The sequence below is a fragment of the Amphiura filiformis genome, chromosome 7 (assembly GCF_039555335.1).
Source record: "Amphiura filiformis chromosome 7, Afil_fr2py, whole genome shotgun sequence".
Taxonomy (NCBI): Eukaryota; Metazoa; Echinodermata; class Ophiuroidea; order Amphilepidida; family Amphiuridae; genus Amphiura; species Amphiura filiformis.
In genome coordinates this window covers 57,888,665-57,911,548 of record NC_092634.1, presented here as the reverse complement: position 1 = coordinate 57,911,548, position 22,884 = coordinate 57,888,665, and the positions used below count along the sequence as shown (strand labels likewise).

The window sequence follows — 22,884 nt, the reverse complement described above, 5'->3', positions numbered from 1 at the left end:
TCATCATAAAACCATGACATAGCCTCTCAGAGGTGTGCTCAACAGGCCAGCCAGCCAATAAAACCATGACATAGCCTCTCAGAGGTGTGCTCAACAGGCCAGCCAGATGATTACTGATTCTTTTAAAAATAGCTATCATGGCAATCTGTTCCGAGTTATCCTAAGAGTGTATCCTTGTATCTGAGCTATGTTACAATAGATATGCACGTACTACATATGACCACTACAAGTAAGAATACATGCGTTGCACAGCAGTGATCATGCGCGTACATGAGGACACGGTTGATTCGCCCCACTTCATGCACAGGAGTGAACTTGATCAACATTGTCACAAAAGTGGATGTAAATTCCATCCAAACATGACTGGGTCTCAAAACAATACTTCTAATGTATGGAAAGGCTGCTTCAATGACTGAACAGTCACTAATAGCTACTAATCATTTAGTATGTTGGTGCACAGATTAACTGTATAATAATGCCTTGTGCAGTTCAAGCTGAAGAGAGTGTACCGAACATACATACATACTGAGTACAACAGGACTCACAAAACCTATCCATCAACATGCCATTGGTCTGGATACAATCATCAGACAGGTCCCTATGGTTCACAACTCGCCTGCTGGTTTTGAAATTTTGTCTGCTCAGTGCCAGAAGTGGGTAAGTGCAATAGTTGCCATGTGTCGATGAGTACAATATACTGTGTGTAAATTGCCAACTGTTCACAGGGCAACTATTGCACTTGTACCCACTTCTGGCACTGAGCAGTTCACTTGCTCTCATATTAATTTTTTGTGAAGTACATGACTCTGGTGCCTCATTTCATAGGCTGGTTTCTATTGTAGCCCCATAGAGTCCCATATGTCTCCCTGGCACAGCAAGGCACACATGGTTGAACTACTTATGCACAAACCAAGTCAGATGCTTAATTCATACCCTTCAATAATGGTACTCATCCTACATGTGTAGTCCAAACCAAAACTTGACATTTGATAAGGTGTATAATGATGAAGGGCATGTGAACTGTCACAAACACCAACCAAGTATAAGCTCCAACACCAACCAAGTACAAGCTCCTTATCGTCATTGGGCGGGAAACCCTCATGTACTTTTGGCCCTTGAACATGGATAAAGCCTTGTAAGTGTAGACTTTATATTGAAGAGGTTGCTTCATCCATGTTCAAGGACCAAAAGTACATCAAGAAACACCTTATATTTACTTTTGGCCCTTGAAAATTGATAAAGCCGTGCTGGCTGTGTTATTAAATGGTTTGCTCCATCCATGCGCAAGGGCAAAAAGTACATATTATGAGGTTTTTCTTGCCCAGTGACATTATGAACTATGCCACTATGTGTGTAATGGTAAAACAAGTCCATGGGTGATCCCAAGTTGAAATTGAAGTTATCTCTGGCAGAATGGGTGTTTCATATAGACAAATAAAGAGTTTACACTGATGCATCTCCTGGTAACTTCCTATAGTTGATCATAGACAAAAATTGCACTGGTTTGTGATATGTTTTTGCCCTTTTCAAAATGTCTTCTTTCCCTTGAGTTGGTCAATTTGTCCATCCTTGATCAGGAATTGGACCAGGGACCTTTGAGTATCTTCCATGACCAGGAATTGAACCTGGGACCCTAGAGTATCTTCCATGACCAGGAATTGAACCTGGGACCCTTGAGTATCTATCTTGCCTTGTTGACCACAATGAATTGAGTCGCAGCATAATTTGCAATGTGATAGGTTCTTGTCATTGATCATGAGGATAAAGTTTCTTCAGAAATGGTCTAGCAAGATATCTAGTTCCATCAAAATGTTCAAAATAGTTATCTATCTCTGGATGTATAACCTGTCAAAAGACAAAGCATCAAATGAATAAGAATAAGAATATAAAAGTATGATCATACAAACAGGTAAAACACAAAACATGAAATAAATATGGCAACAAACAAACAGTTTGATGATGTCTTATACACAAAAGTGCTTTCGTCTGGAGTCTACCCTCTCCCTCCCGGAAATGCAGGTGTGAAAGGATAAAAAGGCCGACCTAACTTTGACAGATATTTTAATTAGTTTTTACAAATGTAATCGGTCTTTTTGAACCCTTCACTCCTGATGAAAAGACTTCTGTTTATAGGACAACATCAAACTTACTTACTGGTACTTAAGAACCAATATTGTTGCAAACATCAGAAAAATATGTGTAATTAGATATTTCAGCCTGAATAGGCATGGGCGATATTTTGATTAACAAAAATAATCAATATCTTTTTCAATTGAGCACTTATTTAAAAAAACTGTAATTGAAGTATCGACATGATTTAATCAAAAATAGCAACTTTATTTTTCAACCAGTGTTTTCAACTGATAGTTGGTTTCTAAAATAGTTTATTTTCAGGGATGTAAGTAGGACTGAAGAAAAAATCCTACAAATCTGGAAAAAAATCCTGAAAAAGCATGTGAATTTGGGCTAAAAAGCCCAAAAACGAGCTGATAATAAATAAAAGTGCGGAAATTTGGACACAAAAAAATCCTACATTCAGGATTAATCCTACAAATTTACATCCCTGTGTCTTTATAAATTTTTCCTAAAATTCCAACCAGAAAACCAAGTGAAATACATGAAAAGGTATCTTTCTCCACTTAAAATGTACCGCAATGTTTAAAAGTGGGATTCTATGCAACCAATGTTGCTCAACATATTACACACTGACAGTACCTTGATATCATATGATAAATATATGTTTGTGTTGTGATACAATCAGTGCATCAGAGAGCATTTCAAATTGTTTAGACCTACAGTCTGCAAGTGTTGTGTACAAGCACTGGTTCAGGGGTTCAAATTCGCAATCAATTGCGGGAACCCCTTTAGGTTCTCGCAAAGGGCTTTTGCGAGAACCTTTGGTTCTCATCAAAACCAGGCTTCTGATTCCTGCAAAATATTGATAAAAACAGGTAAAATCATAAGGCTGTCACTCACCACCTACCCCTCATGTATCTGGCCTTAATTTTTTTTTTGCAGTTTTTTCGACAGAACAATGCATGTCGCTTTCACTACCTTTTCACAACAATGTTCAAACTTAAAGCTCTAGTTCTAAGTTCATCTGGCTAATCGGCCACTGTTGACTTTCTGATTTAATTTTTGCCATGTAACAAGGGGCAGATCATGATCTAGTGTTGTGCAAAAAATTTAGAGATGATGAGATTATCAAATCATATTTCTGTTCTAGTAAAGGAAGGTAAAATATTTATAACACAACATGCGATCTGAGACTTGGAAGAAGTTACGAGAACCAATTTTGGTTCTCCTAGTTGTAATCCAGCGAAGAACCTTCAGGCGAACCGGTTCTCGGGTTCTCGTCGAATTTGAATCCCTGTGGTTAGCTCCGAATGCACAAAACAGAATTACATTGTAAAGGTTTATGGGATTTACTGCAAAAGTGAATAGCTATACATACAAGAAGAAGGTATATGACATGTACAGCCTCATAAATATTGTTTTAGTCTGCATGCATTGCATTACAAATTCCTTTTATGGATGACCACCCCCTGATGATAGTATACATGTGGTATCTAGACTAATCACAAAGTCCCAAAAAATAATTATAAAATGCCAACTTTACTGAACATTTCTCCCAAATACCATGATTGGTTTGCAAAACTGTAAAATGCTACCAAATTACTGACATGTGTGGAACCCTATAAACTACCACTACTCATAGCAACAGACATTGAATCATGGATTGGGCTACTCCAGTTGAAATCCATACCAATGGAAGACATGTCCTTAATCTTTCACACAGGGGGTGTAGATTTCACATGGATTCACCAATTCAGGTAACCCTATTTGAAATTCACACTCCCTGTGTGGAAGATTAAGGGTGTGTCTAACATAGGGGGTGTATGGATTTCAACTGGAATAGCCCCTTGATAGGATTATCAGTGATTTGCCAAACCAGAACACCCTAAAATTCAGATGTTTGCATTTTCAAATTAACAAGGATGTGCCACTGAAGGGAACAAATGGCTAAAATATGAATTTAAAGACAAACTCTGAACTCAAAATGAAGATATGTTCATACTTTTGAAGTACGTTCATACTTTAATTACTTCTGTATGTGACGTGTCGTGTCAAAAGGAGACACTTTTGGGCAGGATTGTAAATGGAGAAATAGCCAACAATCTGCCCGGCGGTGATTTTTTTACAATTTGGGTTTGTTGCGAATTTGTGATGTTATTAATGTTAAAAATATTATCTGATAGTTTCAGACCGGAATATAACTGGCATCTTGTATTTTTTGAGACATTTTTTCAAGGTAATTCCTACTTCCCAACATTGTCAATAATATATTTAAAGGCTGATATCTCAATTTCCAATTTTATAATACCATAACTTATGAACTCAATATCTTAGGTTAGGAGTGTCCGATTTAATTGGGGAAAATGGCACTGTGGAGCAAAATATCTCTATATTTAAGATATGTGAAACCTCAAAATTGACAATCTGCCCAAAAGTGTCTCCTTTTGACACGACACGTCACAATTATTTCCTATCTTGCGAGTGAGGCTGTCCAATTTTGCATGGTACGGTACGTTAGCAGTAACACGGTGGATAGCATTTACACTTATAGAGCGGGTTATTTACATGCTTGATCCTCTGAAAATCACTTGGGGGAAAAAACAAAACGATACACAAACACTTTGTTTACCTTGGTATTAGAAACAATTTCTATATTCTCCTCCACCACATATGTTGTTTGAGGACTTGTTCTGTCCCGTGTGTCTACTAAAACGGAATAATTGGAAATACTGCTCCAGTGCTGCATAACATTCACCACGTGATGATGATAATGATGTGATAAAGGAGCATGGTAAAAATATAGGAAGGATAAGAATGGGGGAGATTGAAGAAGTAAAACATATTATTAATATCTCATTCCCATGGTAAAATCTTAAAGAAGAAGCCCGCCAGAGCAGTTCTGCTGGGGTGAACCAAACCCGCCTGGTTATCAAATTAATCAGTGACAAGATTATCTCTGAATTTGTCAGGTGCTAAATGATGTAATAACATTAAAACATGAATTAACACCTGTCAGATTCAGAGATAACTTTGTCATTGATTAATTTGATAACCAGGCAGGTTTGGTTCGCCACAGAAGAACTGCTCTGATGGGGCTTCCTCTTTATAATCACTATATCAGCTTTGTAAATTGCAAGATTTCTGTGACAAAAACAGTTGCTCATTGTTATCAACTTGTTACTAAAGGAAAATGTTTGACATTTTCACCCACAGAACAGGCCTGGGCAAGTGGCCACTCACATTATACAACAACCTATTATCAATACAGGTACATGGATGCCCATATATTGAGGACTGCATTTCAGACTTGGCTGACAATGCTGACAATACATATACTTGCATCGTATGAGAAGGGTTGAAAAAGATGGCACAACCGTCAATGATATAAGCCTAAACAGAGTTGGTTAAAAGGGTACTTTGTTTGTGATCCACAGCCTCATCCTCTCCCCATAAAGTTTTTATAGCATCAGAAACCTGGGACTACACAAAATTTGTGTTCATAACCTTTTTTGCAGATTTGGTTATTTGACAAATATATTGTCCAATTCATATTTTCTGTCTCTTGAAGGAGAGTCTGTAGTACATGCAATTATGTGTCCGAATCAACTGAAATTTTGTAGATCAGCTTTTTTGTGGGATATTTATTGAACCATATCCTAAAAAGAGGACACTAGAATCACAAAATACCACTGTAAATTATGATGTTCACCCTACTTTCTGCTTGTGATTTGAAATTCTTGCAATTACATGGCTGTAACAAAATACATTTGTAGCAATGAATAAACATACACAAAAATTGACCATGCAATGTAACCAATGATAAGACATTTCAAATCATGCTGTATGCACCTCGTAAAGTTAAACTCTGTCACATTCTTGTCCCAGTATTAGAGTTTAGCAAAACCTGTGGTATACTAGAAAAGTCCCCATTAACTTGGACAACCAAGGGGGCCATGGCTTATTCCCACTGAAATCATAACAACCCCTATGGGAGACATGCCCATAATTTCAAGTGAATTTCAAATGGGGTTACCTGAATGGGTGACTCGATCCATTTGAAATCTGTGTTTGAGATTAAGGTCATGTCTTGTATAGGGTGTATGGATTTCAACTGGAATAGCCCAATTGCATCACCCATTACATGTATGTGGTCTCCAATGCAAATTTCTGAGCTAACACAGGCTTCAGTACATTGTGTACATCCATTTCACAACAACTAGAAACAGGATTAACCTTAACATTGGACCTCTCACATGCCAAGCACAAGATCACTGACCAGTAGCCACGGGGGGTTTTGCTGGCCTGGCCACTGCGGCCAGCGATTCACATATCATCAGGAATCAAGCATGTTTCTGTATGGAGCGATCATATAACATGTATTGCACATCAATGTATATCACCAGGTCTTGCTAAAAATAGACTGAAGACCACAAATGTGTCAGTCAGTTCAACACACACACCACGCCATCTACTTACCATCGTATCAGTAGTGAGAACTACTAACTCACTTTCTGCGACATATAAAGTTGCGGCAACAAATTTGCCGTCCTCGTCCTTTGTGTCATGAAAGTCGGCAAGGATTGCATAACAAGGTTTCTGCAGTGCATTTGCAGTCACAATACAGATGCACAAGATACATGCATGTCAATGCAAAGTTTATGTACAAAATCAGACGTTTTTTAATAATCAGTAGTTTCCAGTGGAAAATGCTTTAGTTAGCATAAAATACTCTTTTGATATCTAACTATCACATGCATTGTACATATCTTGCAGATTATTTCAAATTTTTTGTTGAAGAGAACCTACCATCATATGCCTCTAAAAGAGGGGGGGGGGTTATAAAAGCGATGAAAGAAAAACCCTCTAAAAAAACATTTTTTGGAGCTCAAGCAACTATATTACTGATACAGGCAGCTGTATAAACATGAATTATTGTAAGACCAATCTATTGTAATGTTTTTGTGGAAGGTGTCTACCTTTTGTCTCTTTCGTCAAAAAAAACTCATTTAGAGGCAGGCATATGATTGTGGAATTGAGGATCTCAATATTCAATATGCATAAATTTCCTGAACATTTTGTGATCTGTAGATATTATGAATAAATAAAGCGCAAAACTAGGGATTATCCTACGGAAAGGGTATCACTCCTTTAAAAAAATACTTTTTATGCTGAAATACCTTGCTTTCTTAGAAATTTCAGAAATGTTAAAAAATGTTAATACACTTTTTGAAGACAAACTATGCCATGCACAATATTTCAGATTCTACTACACTTAACCTGTGGACACTATTGGAGGAGTCCTGGGGTCCATTTCACGCTGCGTAAGTCTTAAAATAAATCATAACTTTCCAACGCATCATAAAATCCTTTTCACTAAAATAACTTATGGTTGGTATTCTTGATAGGTAGTAGGGATTTACTGCAGGGACCTTTCATAAAGTTACATCTAGTAAAATGGTATTCGTAAGTTACAGATGATTACTTGATTACAAAAGGTATTAAGAGTTTAGTGAAATACACCCCTGGGGGCAAGGAATATATCGAGGGTTGAGAGCCAGAAAGCTTCAACTCACAATCACCTAGTGCTCCCACAAAATGAGCATGGAGTCGCCAGGGCACTATAGAAGATACAGTCCACTCATAATGACAAATTTCAATAGATAACAAAAGACATTGTGGTGGAAATATTGATTTTTAAAGACCAAAGCAAGGAGCCAACTTTATGCTCATTTTGTGAGAGCTGGTCATAGAGAGTTTTCTGGTTCTGAACCCTCAATATTTTGAGTCAATCTAAAATTCAAACATGTATCAAATCAATGTTATTTTTCAAGTGTTTAGAGAACAAACCAAAAGATCCAGGAAGACCTACCTCTGTAACTAACACAAAGGTGTACCTGCCAGGCATCTTGCCAATGTATGTGCGTACCACAGAGGAGTAAGATAAGACAGAGCGCGTACCACCAGTCAAAGTCTCCGCCTCATCCGATAATGAGGGCAGATTGTTCCATGAAATGCGCCAGGCGAGACTGCTAGGCAATTAACGCGTATTTTAACGGTCTATCGCGTAATCGCGAAAGCACGCAACGCTCTATCGCGTATACACGAAGGCACGCAACGCTGGCGTGATTGTCAGGCGCGAATAAACGAACAATCGGCCCTCATGAATATGCGAGAACTGGTAGCATACAATACACAGGGACTTTGACTGGTGGTACGCGCTCTGTCTTATCTTACTCCTCTGTGGTGCGTACTTAACAGAAGCTCCGACCTTAGCGACCAGCTGCTTGGTAACAACATCGCACATTGTGATTGGGTTAATTTGAGAGTCGCGCATAGTTTACAACATCATATGCTTGTAGGATGCACATGTTATATGGATATGGGAACTATATGGTTTCATGTTATAACTGATGCCCCTCTCCATCTGTGACAAAACCGTAAGTGGGTCAACATACCATTGATGTATATAAGAGCCTAGCTTCATTTGTAGGACGTCATGGACCTTTTAGTTTGTTCCCTTACCCTGTTAATTGAATTGTCAACTTACTTCTTTATCTTTGGGATGCATTCTATCTAACCATTCCTTGGGTGCCTGAGGGAAAAATACAAAGAAAAATTCATTGACAGATACAGGAGGGAATTCAATATTTGATCAATTCTCTTCAGGTAATGAAACGTAATGTACATGTACTTCTCAAATGACTGAAGCTGTATCTTGGAAAAGTATAAACTTTTTGAATTTCGTATACTTGACAATAGCACTTATAGGGACCGTGTACACATGTCACCGGTTCAGACATGAGAGTCTGAAACAAATCAGTTACATGGTATATATAAAGTCCATACCAGTGGTGTAGCCAGTTTTTCAGAGCGGGGCACAAACTTGTGAATGTACTATTTAATTTACGGACGGGTGGAGGATCAAGTCAAATTCGAGTCAGAAATTTGCACCGCAATATTTTTTAATAAGTTGTCTCTGAACAATTATGAGTGAGAAGCAATGATATTTTGTGAAAACATATACCTGCTAAATATGTAATGTAAACAACAGCTTATTTAGATATTGTTTGACATTGTTTCCTAGGAAATGAGCCCACACCTCTTGAAATTGAATTTTGTGGCTAGGGACTACCTCATTAATGCCATTGAACTTTTCACACAAACTTTCAGAACTAGGGCAAGGCTTGCAAACATATTAAATAATGACCCTCAGGTAGCCATTTGAGTTTATTGGCCTGACTATAGACAATAATGCTGGTTTCATACTTTCCTGCCGCTTGCCGCTTTGAAGATGATTTTCCTTCACTGCGGAGTCACACCAGAAACGCTAGCGGTGACCAGCGGCAAGCCGATATATTGATCCCTCCACCACTTTGCCGTGGCGGCAGCACCGCTGGGAGTTGAATTCAAGTCAACTCGGAGCGGTACCGCTCTGACGTATGAGAACAAAATACCATTTTGCAGCGGTGCTGAGCGGCAAGAGTGGCTTTCAGAGTCGAGCATGCCGCTGCCACCCAGCAGTGTGCCGCTCCGCTTGCAAACAAGTGCAAGCGGCATGATGAAGCGTCACGCCGCTCAGCGGCCAGCGGCATAAAGTATGTGGACTGATATGACACTACACCACCAATTGTCATTTTGCTTACCTTTGCAACTGGATCCCAGCCTATTATTACTCCCCTATAGCCATATTTTTTGTGTCGTATAACTTGCCCTACTCTATATTTGACATTACTAGGTCTGGGTGTTCTGGGTTCCGGTGAACCTGTCAACAAAGCAGTTGAAAATAATTATAACAAAGTAACATGGGAGACATGGGAAGCACAGAAAGTGGATTTATTTGTGCTTACACTGGATATAAATAGATAGATTCTGTCGGCTGGAGTGTTGTCATTAGTTGGCTATTCCATTGTTATCATCAACCTCCCTCTGATACTGGAGTAAAAGATCACTGTTGCAGAGAATGTGAAAGTTAACAGAATTTGAAACAGCAGCCATGTCATTTCATAAAAAAAGTTCCATGTTGCTTGGTCTCACATGATGCAGTGATGCAATCACCCTAACTCATACATGCACGGTTTCATTGGCTGAGCCAGCAGAACACATGTGGCAACTGGTCGATGATGGACTGCTTGGCATGTGTGGGGTTGAAACCCGGGGAAAACTTCTTTATGCATCTTCTCTCCTGCTTCGTTAATTCTTTCTTTTCTGATAGTGTGAATTTCAAATGGGGTTACCTGAATGAGCAACTCCATTTGAAATCAATACCCCCTGTGTGGGAGATGAAGATCACATCATTCCACAGGGGGTGTAAGAATTTCAACTGGACTAGCTCATTTTGTCTTACCTGCAAAATATCCTTGTGGGTCTTTCAACTTCATCACTTCTATTGCTGGTGACTCCCCCTCATCATCTTCATCATCATCAGTATCTGTGTATTTTGCCTGGTTTGAACTTGTAGCACTTCCTTGTGAGGACAGATTTTTGACTGTTGTGGTGATGTAGTCGACACAGTCAAAATACCACTTCTGCCACGTCTTTATTGATAGCATGTTATCTTTCATGACTGAAAGGCTTGAAACTAGTCTGAAAAATGGAAATGGTATTTCACATTATGTATCAGTTATGATGCAAATTCTCATTGTATTAGCATGATTAGAGGGACACAAAGGGGATCCACTTGAGTTGTAAAGAAAGTTTATTATTCTGTTTGTTCTTGTTATTCACTGCTACCTTCAGGCCTTGCCGTCTAGATGATAAAGGCGAGTGGTTTATCACTTGCTAGCATGATGCTTGGCGAGTGGTCGAATTTTCACAAATACCACTTATTTGGGTATAATCAAGTAGAGCTTCGGTCTTAAAACGGCATTTATGTATTTGTGTCGAACAGCGCAATAATTTGTGACTTTCTCCACTGGGAGGGAGGGAGCACAGAATCGATTATATGCTGAATTGGCTGATTCGAGGACTGATTTTGTGAGATTTGCAGCGAGTGATATTTAGTGTCTATGGCGAGTGGAAAATCGCTTGCTAGAAATCAAGTTTAGGCGAGCAGCGGCGAGTGAGAGCGATCGATCGCCTCAAACAGCAAGGCCTGCACCTTGATCTTTATGTAAATGCGCTATCTTGTATGTATGCATGTACATGTATGTATGTATAAGTGGGCAACTTGTCAATGGCGAATGTCCCAAGGTGGGTGTTTCAAATTTATCTAGGCCTGTGTAACCGTGCATTTTAGTGATAGTCATAGAAATCAACCCACATCCCCATTGTATCATGTAACCAAACTCAACCAACACCACTTACATTTATGCTATGAAGATGGACACCCAAACTTGCTTTTAAAAATTCAAAAGATATCACATTATCAGATACACAAACGGAGGGATACATGCACTGATGCCTAGCATTTCTTTAGTCCCCTTCTTGGCAGGTGACTAACAAATCTAAAATTAATACAATTAAGATCCACCAAGTTTCGAACATGGCATCAAACTATACAAACCTCTTCAGTCTTCAAGATGATAGACACGACAGCTTGGGATGTGTCACCACATATTGAGGCTCGTTTTACAACTCACTCTCACCAAATAACCCTGTTTTTGTTTTGCTGTCATTCAATGACCCCTATCTTTCTATCCTACTATCTATATAGATTTTGCTCATGCGCAAAAATATTTTGCTTTTTCAACAAATTTCTCGATTCCTTTTTTGACATCTTGTTTGCAAATTTACCTTTGTACACTGTAACTTCTTTCTGTTGGACTCATAGGGTTCCTTTGTGTGAGATAGTACTGTAATGGCACCACTAGCATGAGTAGTCCCACTATAGTGTTACATATTTACCTTTGTACACTGTAACTTCTTTCTGTTGGACTCATAGGGTTCCTTTGTGTGAGATAGTACTGTAGTGGCACCACTAGCATGAGTAGTCCCACTATAGTGTTACATATTTACCTTTGTACACTGTAACTTCTTTCTGTTGGACTCATAGGGTTCCTTTGTGTGAGATAGTACTGTAATGGCACCACTAGCATGAGTAGTCCCACTATAGTGTTACATATTTACCTTTGTACACTGTAACTTCTTTCTGTTGGACTCATAGGGTTCCTTTGTGTGAAATAGTACTGTAGTGGCACCACTAGCATGAGTAGTCCCACTATAGTGTTACATATTTACCTTTGTACACTGTAACTTCTTTCTGTTGGACTCATAGGGTTCCTTTGTGTGAGATAGTACTGTAATGGCACCACTAGCATGAGTAGTCCCACTATAGTGTTACATATTTACCTTTGTACACTGTAACTTCTTTCTGTTGGACTCATAGGGTTCCTTTGTGTGAAATAGTACTGTAGTGGCACCACTAGCATGAGTAGTCCCACTATAGTGTTACATATTTACCTTTGTACACTGTAACTTCTTTCTGTTGGACTCATAGGGTTCCTTTGTGTGAGATAGTACTGTAATGGCACCACTAGCATGAGTAGTCCCACTATAGTGTTACATATTTACCTTTGTACACTGTAACTTCTTTCTGTTGGACTCATAGGGTTCCTTTGTGTGAGATAGTACTGTAATGGCACCACTAGCATTCATGAGTAGTCCCACTATAGTGTTACATATTTACCTTTGTACACTGTAACTTCTTTCTGTTGGACTCATAGGGTTCCTTTGTGTGAGATAGTACTGTAATGGCACCACTAGCATGAGTAGTCCCACTATAGTGTTACATATTTACCTTTGTACACTGTAACTTCTTTCTGTTGGACTCATAGGGTTCCGTTGTGTGAGATAGTACTGTAGTGGCACCACTAGCATGAGTAGTCCAAATTGCCATAGTATTGCTCTATTATTAGCTGGCATTGTGCATGTCCTAATCTGACCTTATATACATTACATTGGTGTTAAGGCATCTGGAACTGACCAGGTGTATGATCTGCAAAACACAACAGTGGATATGATATTAAGTCACTGTCAAACATCAAATCCTTGTATATGACTACACACACTGCAACCCAATCCACACAAGACAGATACAAATGGAGGCTCATCCAATGGCGGCGCCAGGAATATTTTTTTTGGAGGGGGGCATTGCCAGGGGCAAAGTGAATTTCAGGGGGAGGGGGGCAAAATCAACAAATTGTGTGCAAAACTGCTGCAAAAAGTGGAAATTGTTGCAATTTTGGGTTTTTACTGGGGGAATGCCCCCCCCCCCCCCATGGTGCTGCCACTGGGCTCATCGCAAGACTGGCTGCAATCTACCCCATGATGAGGATGGTAGGTGAGGGGAGGTGAGATCACTGTCAAATCAATTAGTATGCACATGCAGTAAGAGGTTATACCCACCTCAAATTTAATGGGTTTTTTTTCAAACAGATTTTTCAAATGTCGATAATGATGATGATATCATCTTCATAAAGATGCATGCTAGCCATAGTTCAATGAGGTAATGAACTTGGGAGTAAATTTAATAATAACAATGATAATTATGTATGCACTTGTAATACTGTATGTTCTCATCAAAATCATAGTGTAAACAAATTTAGTTTTAGAGCAATATCTAATGAATTTGTTCTTAAACAAATAAGTAAAATGCAAAACTGTAAATCATCAGGATTAGATCCATTCAATGTAAGGTTATTAAAGTTGGCTGCGCCTTCCATTTCAAAATGCCTTGTTCATATTTGCAACCTGTCTTTGAATGGGTCTACTTTTCCTGATGCATGGAAGAAGGCTAAAGTAACTCCAATTTTAAATCGGGTGATAAAACTAATGTTAGTAAAAATAGTAACTATAGACCTATCTCTGTATTACCAATTGTATCAAAGATCATTGAAAGAGCTGTTCATGATCAATTATATGAATATATGAGTAATGTAGGACTATTATCAAATGCTCAATCAGGATTTCGTCCGAATCATTCCACAACAACAACCCTTCTAGATGTTCAAGATTACATTTTAAAGAATATGGATACAGGTTATGCTACAGGCATTTTATTTATAGACTTAGAGAAAGCATTTGATACTGTAAATCATGATATTCTGATTAGGAAACTTAAACAATATGGGGTATGTGGGGATGAATTATTATGGTTTAAATCATACTTAAACAACAGAGAACAAACTGTTAATGTTAACTCAGCTTTTTCTGAGTTTAGGCCAATTGATATTGGTATTCCTCAGGGCTCAATTTTAGGTCCTTTACTGTTTATAATTTTTGTTAACTGTTTACCTAATGCTGTGTCTGAATGTAAAACTGTAATGTATGCAGATGATACCTCTTTAATGTGTAAAGCTAAAAATGAATCTGATCTTAAAATTCAAATGGAGTCATGTCTAAGTAGGGTAGCTGAATGGTTCAAAGTAAACAAACTCACTTTAAATGTTGAAAAGACTAAGTTTATGATCTTTGGTACAAACAAAATGCTTGAAAAGTTCAACAATGTACATTTAATATATAACAACAATGATATTTAAAGAGTAGATGAGTTTAAATATCTAGGTGTGAAATTTGATAGCAAGCTGTCTTGGTCAGCTCATGTCGATAATGTTAGTAAAACTATTTCCAAAAGAACTGGCATAATAAAACGTATAAAATATTTCCTTCCGTACAAAACCACTGTAATGTTATCATAATAATTTAGCTAGAATAATTCTCTCAGCAGATATATCATATAAGGACACCAACTAATGATTTAATGAATACATTGCAGTGGGTTAAACTTGATCAAAGATGGCATAATACTCTATTAATGACTGTTTTCAAATGTTTAAAGAATGAATATCCATCATACTTATCTTCTCAATTTGATTTTGTTCATGATAACCATAATCATATCTAGAAATCATACTTCTAATACATTGATTGTACCAAAATTTAAATCAAATTCAGGTCAACATACTTTTCATGTCAGGGCAGCCTATGCATGGAATTCTTTGCCACAGACAGTAAGAGCTCAGATGGAAAATATGATTTTAGGCCAATTTCAATCAAAAATTAAAGAAATTTAGGCCTGTCTTTATCTATATTTTATTCATTTACTTGCTTGATTTTTGTATATAAATATAATTATTGTATTTCTGTATTTTTAATCATGGTATTTATAATTATCTTGTAGTTGATGATACCATTATACTTATTTGTAATTATATTGTAAATACATTGTAAATACTGTAGGATACTTTGTACATATTGTGTATCGTAATATATTTTGTTGCTATATAACATGTATCAATGAGGGCCTGCTTGAAAAGCAGTGCTTGTCACTGAAGCAGTATAACCCTCAATAAAGAAAGAATAAATAAAAATAATACCGGTAATAATAGGCTTCAACATAAAAAGTCCCAAGTTTTGAGATATTTTCTCAAAATATCAAGAGCTTTCTTAAGAACCACTGTCTTTTGGAATTTGCAGGAGAGCATTACATGTATATAGCTCTTCTGGAGCCTTCAAGGAGAGCTGTTTAGAGTATTTACAATAGAATGTAAGGAGAGAATGGTCAACTAAGGAGAGCTAAAAATCACTCCCCCATATCAGATTTAAGGAGAGCAGTAGAGAGCGATTGCTCTCGCTCTCCTCAAAAGGCAGTCCCTGCTGAATACTATGTTTGTTTGTACTAATTTTAATACATTTTGAATGCTGATTCCAAATATGGTCATGACTATTACTATTCTGAACCTTGTGAATTAAAAAAAAAAAGAAACTTGTCGTCTGCAGTTGACACAGGTCTGTGTCACTGTGTGGAGAGAGTTAAATGTGAGAGTAGTGCATACAGTTGGGCTTTGACTGAAAAGGGGTAAAATACAGTATTTTTAGAGCGTTAGAGTTTTTCTTGGACCCTGGTCTGCAACATTTAACCAGTTACAAAATGTATTCACTTTGTGTGTATGTTGATGAGACTTTGGCACATCAAAAGGGAGGCAAAGATTTTTTGGCATGCCATGGCCGAAGGCGAAGGGGGGGGGGAAGAGAATTCACCACCCTCCTTGCACTACACCCATCAAATGTGTGTCATTGGCCCTCAGACACACACATACATGTACAGGCATAGAGTTCTGCAGCAGCATGTTTGACTGTTTACTTCATTTGACAGTAATCCATAAATTTGACAACTCAAATACAAAGGATATCAGTTGCCAATCTTAATGTTATTCAATCAAGTTTACAACACTGTTCAGGGGTGTGAGTGACCTCTATTGAAAAAAGAGGAACTTTGTTCAAAAACAAGGAAAAAAGAGGAAAAGCACTGAAATATGCTCAAAATGGGCTGAAAATAATAGAAAAAGCTAAAATTTTGCCTCAAAGAAATTTCCAAAAGAAGAGGATTTCAGCTTTTAAAAGAGGAGATTTCACACTGTCTTACAATGAGCAGAAAGTCACAGAGTCACGCCATTCAAGTACCGTACCAATATTGATTACCTCAAGTGGCCTGCTGCAATCGACCAGAAATGACCTGTATGATTTTCATGTTATTTTTTATTTTGTAATAACAAAACTATGTTTTCCTTGATTTTGGTATGAAATTGAGCAAATAGAATTCAATGTCTTGTCAATTCTTCTTCGTCGCATTTACTTCCATAAAAATCAACACGCATTTTAGGTCAATAATGAAATCTGATGAAATAATGAACAAGGCGGTTCTCGAACCACGAGTCTCGCCTGCTTTCGTGACCGCCTGCTTTTGCGATTACTTTGGTAGAGGTAAATGAATTTGGCGGTTATAATCGGCTGGGCACGATTATCTGGCTGATGGTGACTGTACCCACCAAGTTTCATGCCCATGCAACAGTTTTTACTAATTTGACTTCAGATTACCCCTGGTGGACTCAAAATGACCTTCCCAAAATTTGGCTTTAAATGAGGACTGTACCCACCAAGTGTCATGCCCATACGACAGTATTTACTCATTTGACCTCAGATGACCCCTGGTGACCTCGAAATGACCTTCCAAAAATTTGGCTTTAAATGTTAATTGTACCCCCTAAGTTTCATGCCCATCAGACAGTTTTTACTAATTTGACCTCAAATGACCCCTGGTGACCTCAAAATGACCTTCCAAAAATTTGGCTTTAAATGTTGACTGCACCCACCAAATTTCATGCCCATATGACAGTTTTACTAATTTGACCTCAGATGACCCCTGGTGACCCCGAAATGACCTTCCAAAAATTTGGCTTTAAATGTTGACTGTACCCACCAAGTTTCATGCCCATCCGACAGTTTTACTAATTTGACCTCAGATGACCCCTGGTGACCTCGAAATGACCTTCCAAAAATTTGGCTTTAAATGTTGACTGTACCCACCAAGTTTCATGCCCATACGACAGTTTTTACTAATTTGACCTCAGATGACCCCTGGTGACCTTGAAATGACCTTCCACAAATTTGGCTTTAAATGTTGACTGCACCCACCAAGTTTCATGCCCATACGACAGTTTTACTAATTTGACCTCGGATGAACCCTAGATGACCTCAGTGACCTTGACCCACTAACCAATACAAACCGGTTCTGTCTCGGGTCAAGATGCACCCACCCACCAAGTTTGAGGGCGTGCAACCCCTAGTCTCCGAGAGAAAATAGGCGGAAGGCAAACTTTAACCAAAACTTTAACCAAATTTGTCACATCCACACACACACACATACATACACACATACGGAAAAGTGATTATATAGTCTCCTGCCTTATCAGGCGAGACAAAAATGAAATAGTCACCTCATCAAACTGGAAAAAAAAAGTGACGATAAACTCGGAATTGACTTTCATGGGCCTTAGGTAAGTTTTATCTGTTTGGAATCTGTATTGCCTGTTCTGAAGGAATTAATGCAATGTAAACAAACCCACCTAGGCTATGGCTGATGTGGACATTGTGTAGTGCTTTTCAGTACCGGTACCCTGTTTTCCATGGGTGACTGTAGTCTGTAGGAACACATGGATTAGATCCATGTACCCTTGCACAACCCCTAAAATCCCTTGCAAAAAGTCAATAATTCCTTCCTTCTAATACTGTGCTGTTCTCAAATGGCTGAGAATAAACACAATTACCGGGGTACTGAATTACTGAATTTTTTGAGTGTGGTCTTTCCACTTCACATGGATTGTCAGAAAATTGGAAGACCAGGCATGCATAAATGGATACAGTCCACATGGTCTAGCTAGTCACGATCATGTCAGTATTATAATCGTTTGCAGTAAACCTTTGACAAGCGCGTATTTAAAGTATAGGTGACCCCGGAGTGACGTCACAAGCCGTTGACCTCCGTTGACAACAAATCCGATTCAGAAGTCAAATTTGTAGTTTTCTGTGGTTTGTCCCTTTTCAAATCGGCCAAAATACTACCATTTCTCGACTTCTCGACATGGGGCCTCCAGCTAACAACAAAAATAAAGACTCTCCTCTACATGTTCATGTGTTCAGCTTCACATAAAATGCAATTTTCGCCAAGTATTTAACCTTTATTTTACCGAAAATCGGCCGAGAAATTTGCTTGATTCAAGGTCAAAACAGAACGTAAACAACCGAATGAGCTCTGCTACAAGTCTTCAAGTAGTCGCTCAGCTGCACGATCTATTGTGGGTTGAAAAGCGTAAGTGTAGCCGACTGTAGCGTCATGTAAAATAAGTACCCGGATGACCGGGGTGACCTATACATCGTGTATTTACTGCATTGGACGTACTTGTCTCTGATTGTGCCGAGGCCATGTCGCGATCTGCTGTAGTTCTAGTAACTATAACTCAGCATACTGAGTTATAGTGCACTCTATTTATATCTGTACCACAAATAAGAAACATCACAATATGTGGGCTCATTTTGGGCTACAAGGATGTAGACGAGGAACTCTCAAGGACAGTTTTGGCCTGCATGGATGATTTTAATCCCATATTGTACCAGAGTTTGGGCGTACATGGATGATTTTAATCCCATTGTACTATACTACCATACCAAAGTTGAGATAATTGATCTACATTGATCTCATGTTTTGGGTGGGTTCAACATTCCCTGAGACGAGTTGGCAAAACCTGCAATCTTCATGGAGTAATTTACTTAGTGCAAAAGTGGTCAAAATGTTGCTCTGCAAAATTGCTTTATTTTCATGATTTGGATTTATCATATTGAGCAGCATTCTACTTGTGATGTTTCTAGGGTCTACAGCATCTCTGAGGTAAAACTGACAAATACAAGGTATATTTCTTGATGCTTGAAGTTTGTTTTTCTTAAACGTACAGTGCATCCCTATGTACCGCTGCAAGACTTCAGGTCCGTAGATGTCATTAGTTCACCACGTAAATTTGTATGGCTCAAAATTCGGACCGCTCGCCATTAAGTTTACTGCTTTCTGTGTTTTGAAATTTGTTGACGTTTTAATGATCCCCGATCGATTATTTTAGCTGTGTCACATCACCTGCATGACGCTAGTAGGTACCAGCCAAACTTCAGAAAAAAAAATCACGATCGCCGATAACGATGTGATATGGGACTTACATGTACATAATTATTATTACACAGAGATATTTCTTGCCAAAATTTGACCATTTCTAGGTAGCTTGGCCCTACTTTGTCTGCGTATATGAAAAAGGACAGTCTTAAGTAAGTAAATGTGCAACGCTTTTGATGTTTTGGGAGACTGGGAGGATCAGAACAAAAAATGATGGAGCCTATTCTTGACTGTGTAATATTCCTTCAACCAGCTGCCGTGCGGTAACAGTCTTATACGATGGACAGATAGTATCAGTTTGTGAATGAGGACATCGTAATAAGTTCCTTGTACTAAGATGTCATTATGTTTATGATAAAGACTGAAGTCTTGCTGGCAAGACTAGATCTGCTGTTGCGGAGTGGAAATTTATGAATGAACCGTGCGCCGTATGCGTTGTTAGCTTCGAATTTGCAACATCACGGTAGTCGTGCTCGTCAAACATGCAAAGGTTTACTGCATTTGAATATAATATTAAATATAATAATATTAATTTTTGTCGGGACAGCAGTCATTTCGAGCTCCGCACGAGTAAGCTTATCATTATTTAGCACTTAACCTGCATGACCTACCTTTTAAACAGGCGTTTTGCCTAGAGAAAATTCCACTTGCATTGCATTGGTTAAATTCTGAAATTTACACGTATTTTACACTCTGACTGCTATGCATGTATCTTTTTAACACAAGTCTAGCATACCTCGGTCAATCAAATTTCGCCACGATAACTTCTGTCAAATTGACCCTATTTACATACTGACCCCAATTTGCAACCTGACGGTCGCAGTTTTATTAAAAATATTTCTGTTAACCTTTATGTACAATAAATTAAAGTACTATCTTTATTGTTAGATATACCTTTAATATTTTTTATTCATTCATAGTACAAAAATATGAATACAATATTATAAAAAACGTTTTTAATACAGTTTTAAAATCTTGCTATCTGATAAAATTGTCCTCATTTTCGGAGTGGGCGGGGCTCTCGTGAGTGAAGTGTTTTTATCTGCTTCAATTGAGCTGCATGTTTTGAGTAAAATACTTCAAACAGTGCCATGTATTTTCCTCAAACAAGTAAAATGAGGAAAATTGGTAATAAAAATTATTTATTCGAACATAAATTACTGTGTATCACTCATTTGATATTTTATATTTTCAATTAGGGAATAAAAAAATAATGCAGATTTTCACGAGGCTCAGGGTCTCACAAAACGTAATCTCTTTCACTACGTTTACTAAATCAATGCAGCTATTAATAATAATAATAATTCGCTACTTGCACGGTTCCGCCATTATGCACTATGTGCGGGGAGAGCCTCGAACTGGCAGCATACATGAAAGGAAGAATTATGTAACCTTACACAGAACGAAGACACTGTGGACTTCAAACAGAAAGACACTGTAGACTTCAAGCAGAAAGACACTGTAGACTTCAAGCAGAAAGACACTGTGGATTTCAAGCAGAAAGACACTGTGGACTTCAAGCAGAAAGACACTGTAGACTTCAAGCAGAAAGACACTGTGGTTTTCAAACAGAAGACACGGTAGACTCCAGGCAGGAAGACACTGTGGACTTCAAGCAGAAAGACACTGTAGATTTCAAGCAGAAAGACACCGTGGGCTTCAAGCAGAAAGACACCGTGGGCTTCAAGCAGAAAGACACCGTAGACTTCAAGCAGAAAGACACTGTGGTTTTCAAACAGAAAGGCACCGCGGTTTTCAAGCAGAAAGACACTGTAGATCTCAAGCAGAAAGACACCGTGGATTTCAAGCAGAAAGACACCGTGGATTTCAAGCAGAAAGACACCGTGGATTTCAAGCAGAAAGCAACTGCAGATTTCAAACAGAAAGACACTGACTTCAAACAGAAAGACACTGTGGACTTCAAGCAGAAAGACACTGTAGACTTCATAAACAAAGACACTGTAGACTTCAAGCAAAAAGACACAATAGACTTCAAGCAGAATGATGACACTGACGCAGACTTACAACAAAACGATGGCACACCTGCAATTTAAATGCGCGCAACCCACACAAGTTAGCGACTTGCGGAAAACCGCCCTGCTGACTAAACATTCAGAAGGTTCAGAAGGAACGTTATGACTAGTTCAATTCCCATTCATGTATGCTGCCAGTTCGAGGCTCTCCCCGCACATAGTGCATAATGGCGGAACCGTGCAAGTAGCGAATAATCTTACTATAAATAGGGGAATGTTGTATGTATCTATGTATCTATGTATCTATCTATGTATGCTATAAAGGCTCCGTCAGTTTGGATCCAAATGTCGCCAAATTCATACGGGAGATCGATAAATATACGGGAACGTGTTTAAACTTTATTTGGTTGAAAACGGTCAAGAATTGGCCTCAAAATCAGTGAAAATGTGGTCCGTTGCTATCCAAGGTAAACAAAAAAAGCAGTCAGTTACTAAGCTAGGCCTGCGCGTCGCACGGGCGTATCTAATGCCAATCCGCTCGCGTAGCGCAGCGATACCGCGCGGGTAACGCAGCACTACGCCATGGCACGCGTAAACGACGCAGAGTCACGTAATGAATGATATTACGGGTGAACGACCGTAGCGTAATAAATACGGGAAACAGATGTGTGTTAAAAAGTACAAACAACATGAAGAGGTAGGCCTACTATAAATAAAAAAGAAAACAAAATGAGGACAAACAGGCTGTACGAGTATGTGGGTTATACTTAGTCACAAAATGAATAAAATAGGCTAAAGAAGGAAAGAAAGAAACTCTTCAGGAAATGTAAGAAAAAAAAAAGCTATAATTAAATCAGGAAGTTTAAATAAAAAAGCTATTAAACTGAGGACAGAATTAAATAAATAACATGAAAACGGAAAATCACAAGCTATGCAGCAAATAAAATAGAAGCTAAAATGGAAATGTAAGAAAGGACAGATTTAGAAAATAACGGGAACGGGGTTGAATAAATATAAAAACATGCATGGTAACGGAAAATCGGAAGCTTAGCAGCAGAATTTTTTTTTAAATGGAACAAAATTGGCCCATGTAGAAAAAACTAAAAAGAAAGAAAGAAGTTAAAATGGAAACGTAGGCTTAAAGAGGGTCAGGTTCAGATAAATAAAATTTACCTTTTCAATGATTCTACCTGTTCAGTAATTCCTCCTGTTTTAGTGAACGCTCCCATTTACTCATCTAGCGGGGACCCGCGCGTAGCGCGGGTGTCCCGCTAGTCTTACTATAAATAGGGGAATGTTGTATGTATCTATCTATGTATCTATCTATCTATCTATGTATGCCTAAAAGGCTCCGTCAGTTTCGATCCAAATGTCGCCAAATTCATACGGGAGATCGATGAA

At 38.3% G+C, this 22,884-nt stretch overlaps 1 protein-coding gene across 3 annotated transcripts; it reads right to left on the bottom strand.

The window, feature by feature from the left end:
• Positions 1-112: 112 nt before the first annotated feature.
• Positions 113-20,283, bottom strand: LOC140157391 (uncharacterized). 3 transcript variants are annotated; one of them, XR_011859672.1, is made up of 7 exons: positions 11,809-11,916; positions 10,421-10,659; positions 9,720-9,838; positions 8,624-8,668; positions 4,706-4,816; positions 1,665-1,845; positions 113-1,625 (listed from the first exon to the last, which is right to left on the bottom strand). XR_011859672.1 is itself a non-coding variant. In XM_072180572.1 (7 exons), the coding sequence occupies exons 2-7, from the start codon at positions 12,934-12,936 to the stop codon at positions 1,747-1,749; spliced, it is 738 nt and encodes a 245-aa protein (XP_072036673.1). In that variant the 5' UTR covers positions 12,937-13,009; positions 20,122-20,283; the 3' UTR covers positions 113-1,746. The 3 variants fall into 3 exon arrangements, 2 of the variants coding, with proteins under 2 accessions (XP_072036673.1, XP_072036672.1); XM_072180572.1 differs by lacking the exon at positions 11,809-11,916 and adding exons at positions 12,812-13,009; positions 20,122-20,283 and having other exon boundaries at positions 113-1,845; XM_072180571.1 differs by having other exon boundaries at positions 113-1,845.
• Positions 20,284-22,884: the final 2,601 nt, after the last annotated feature.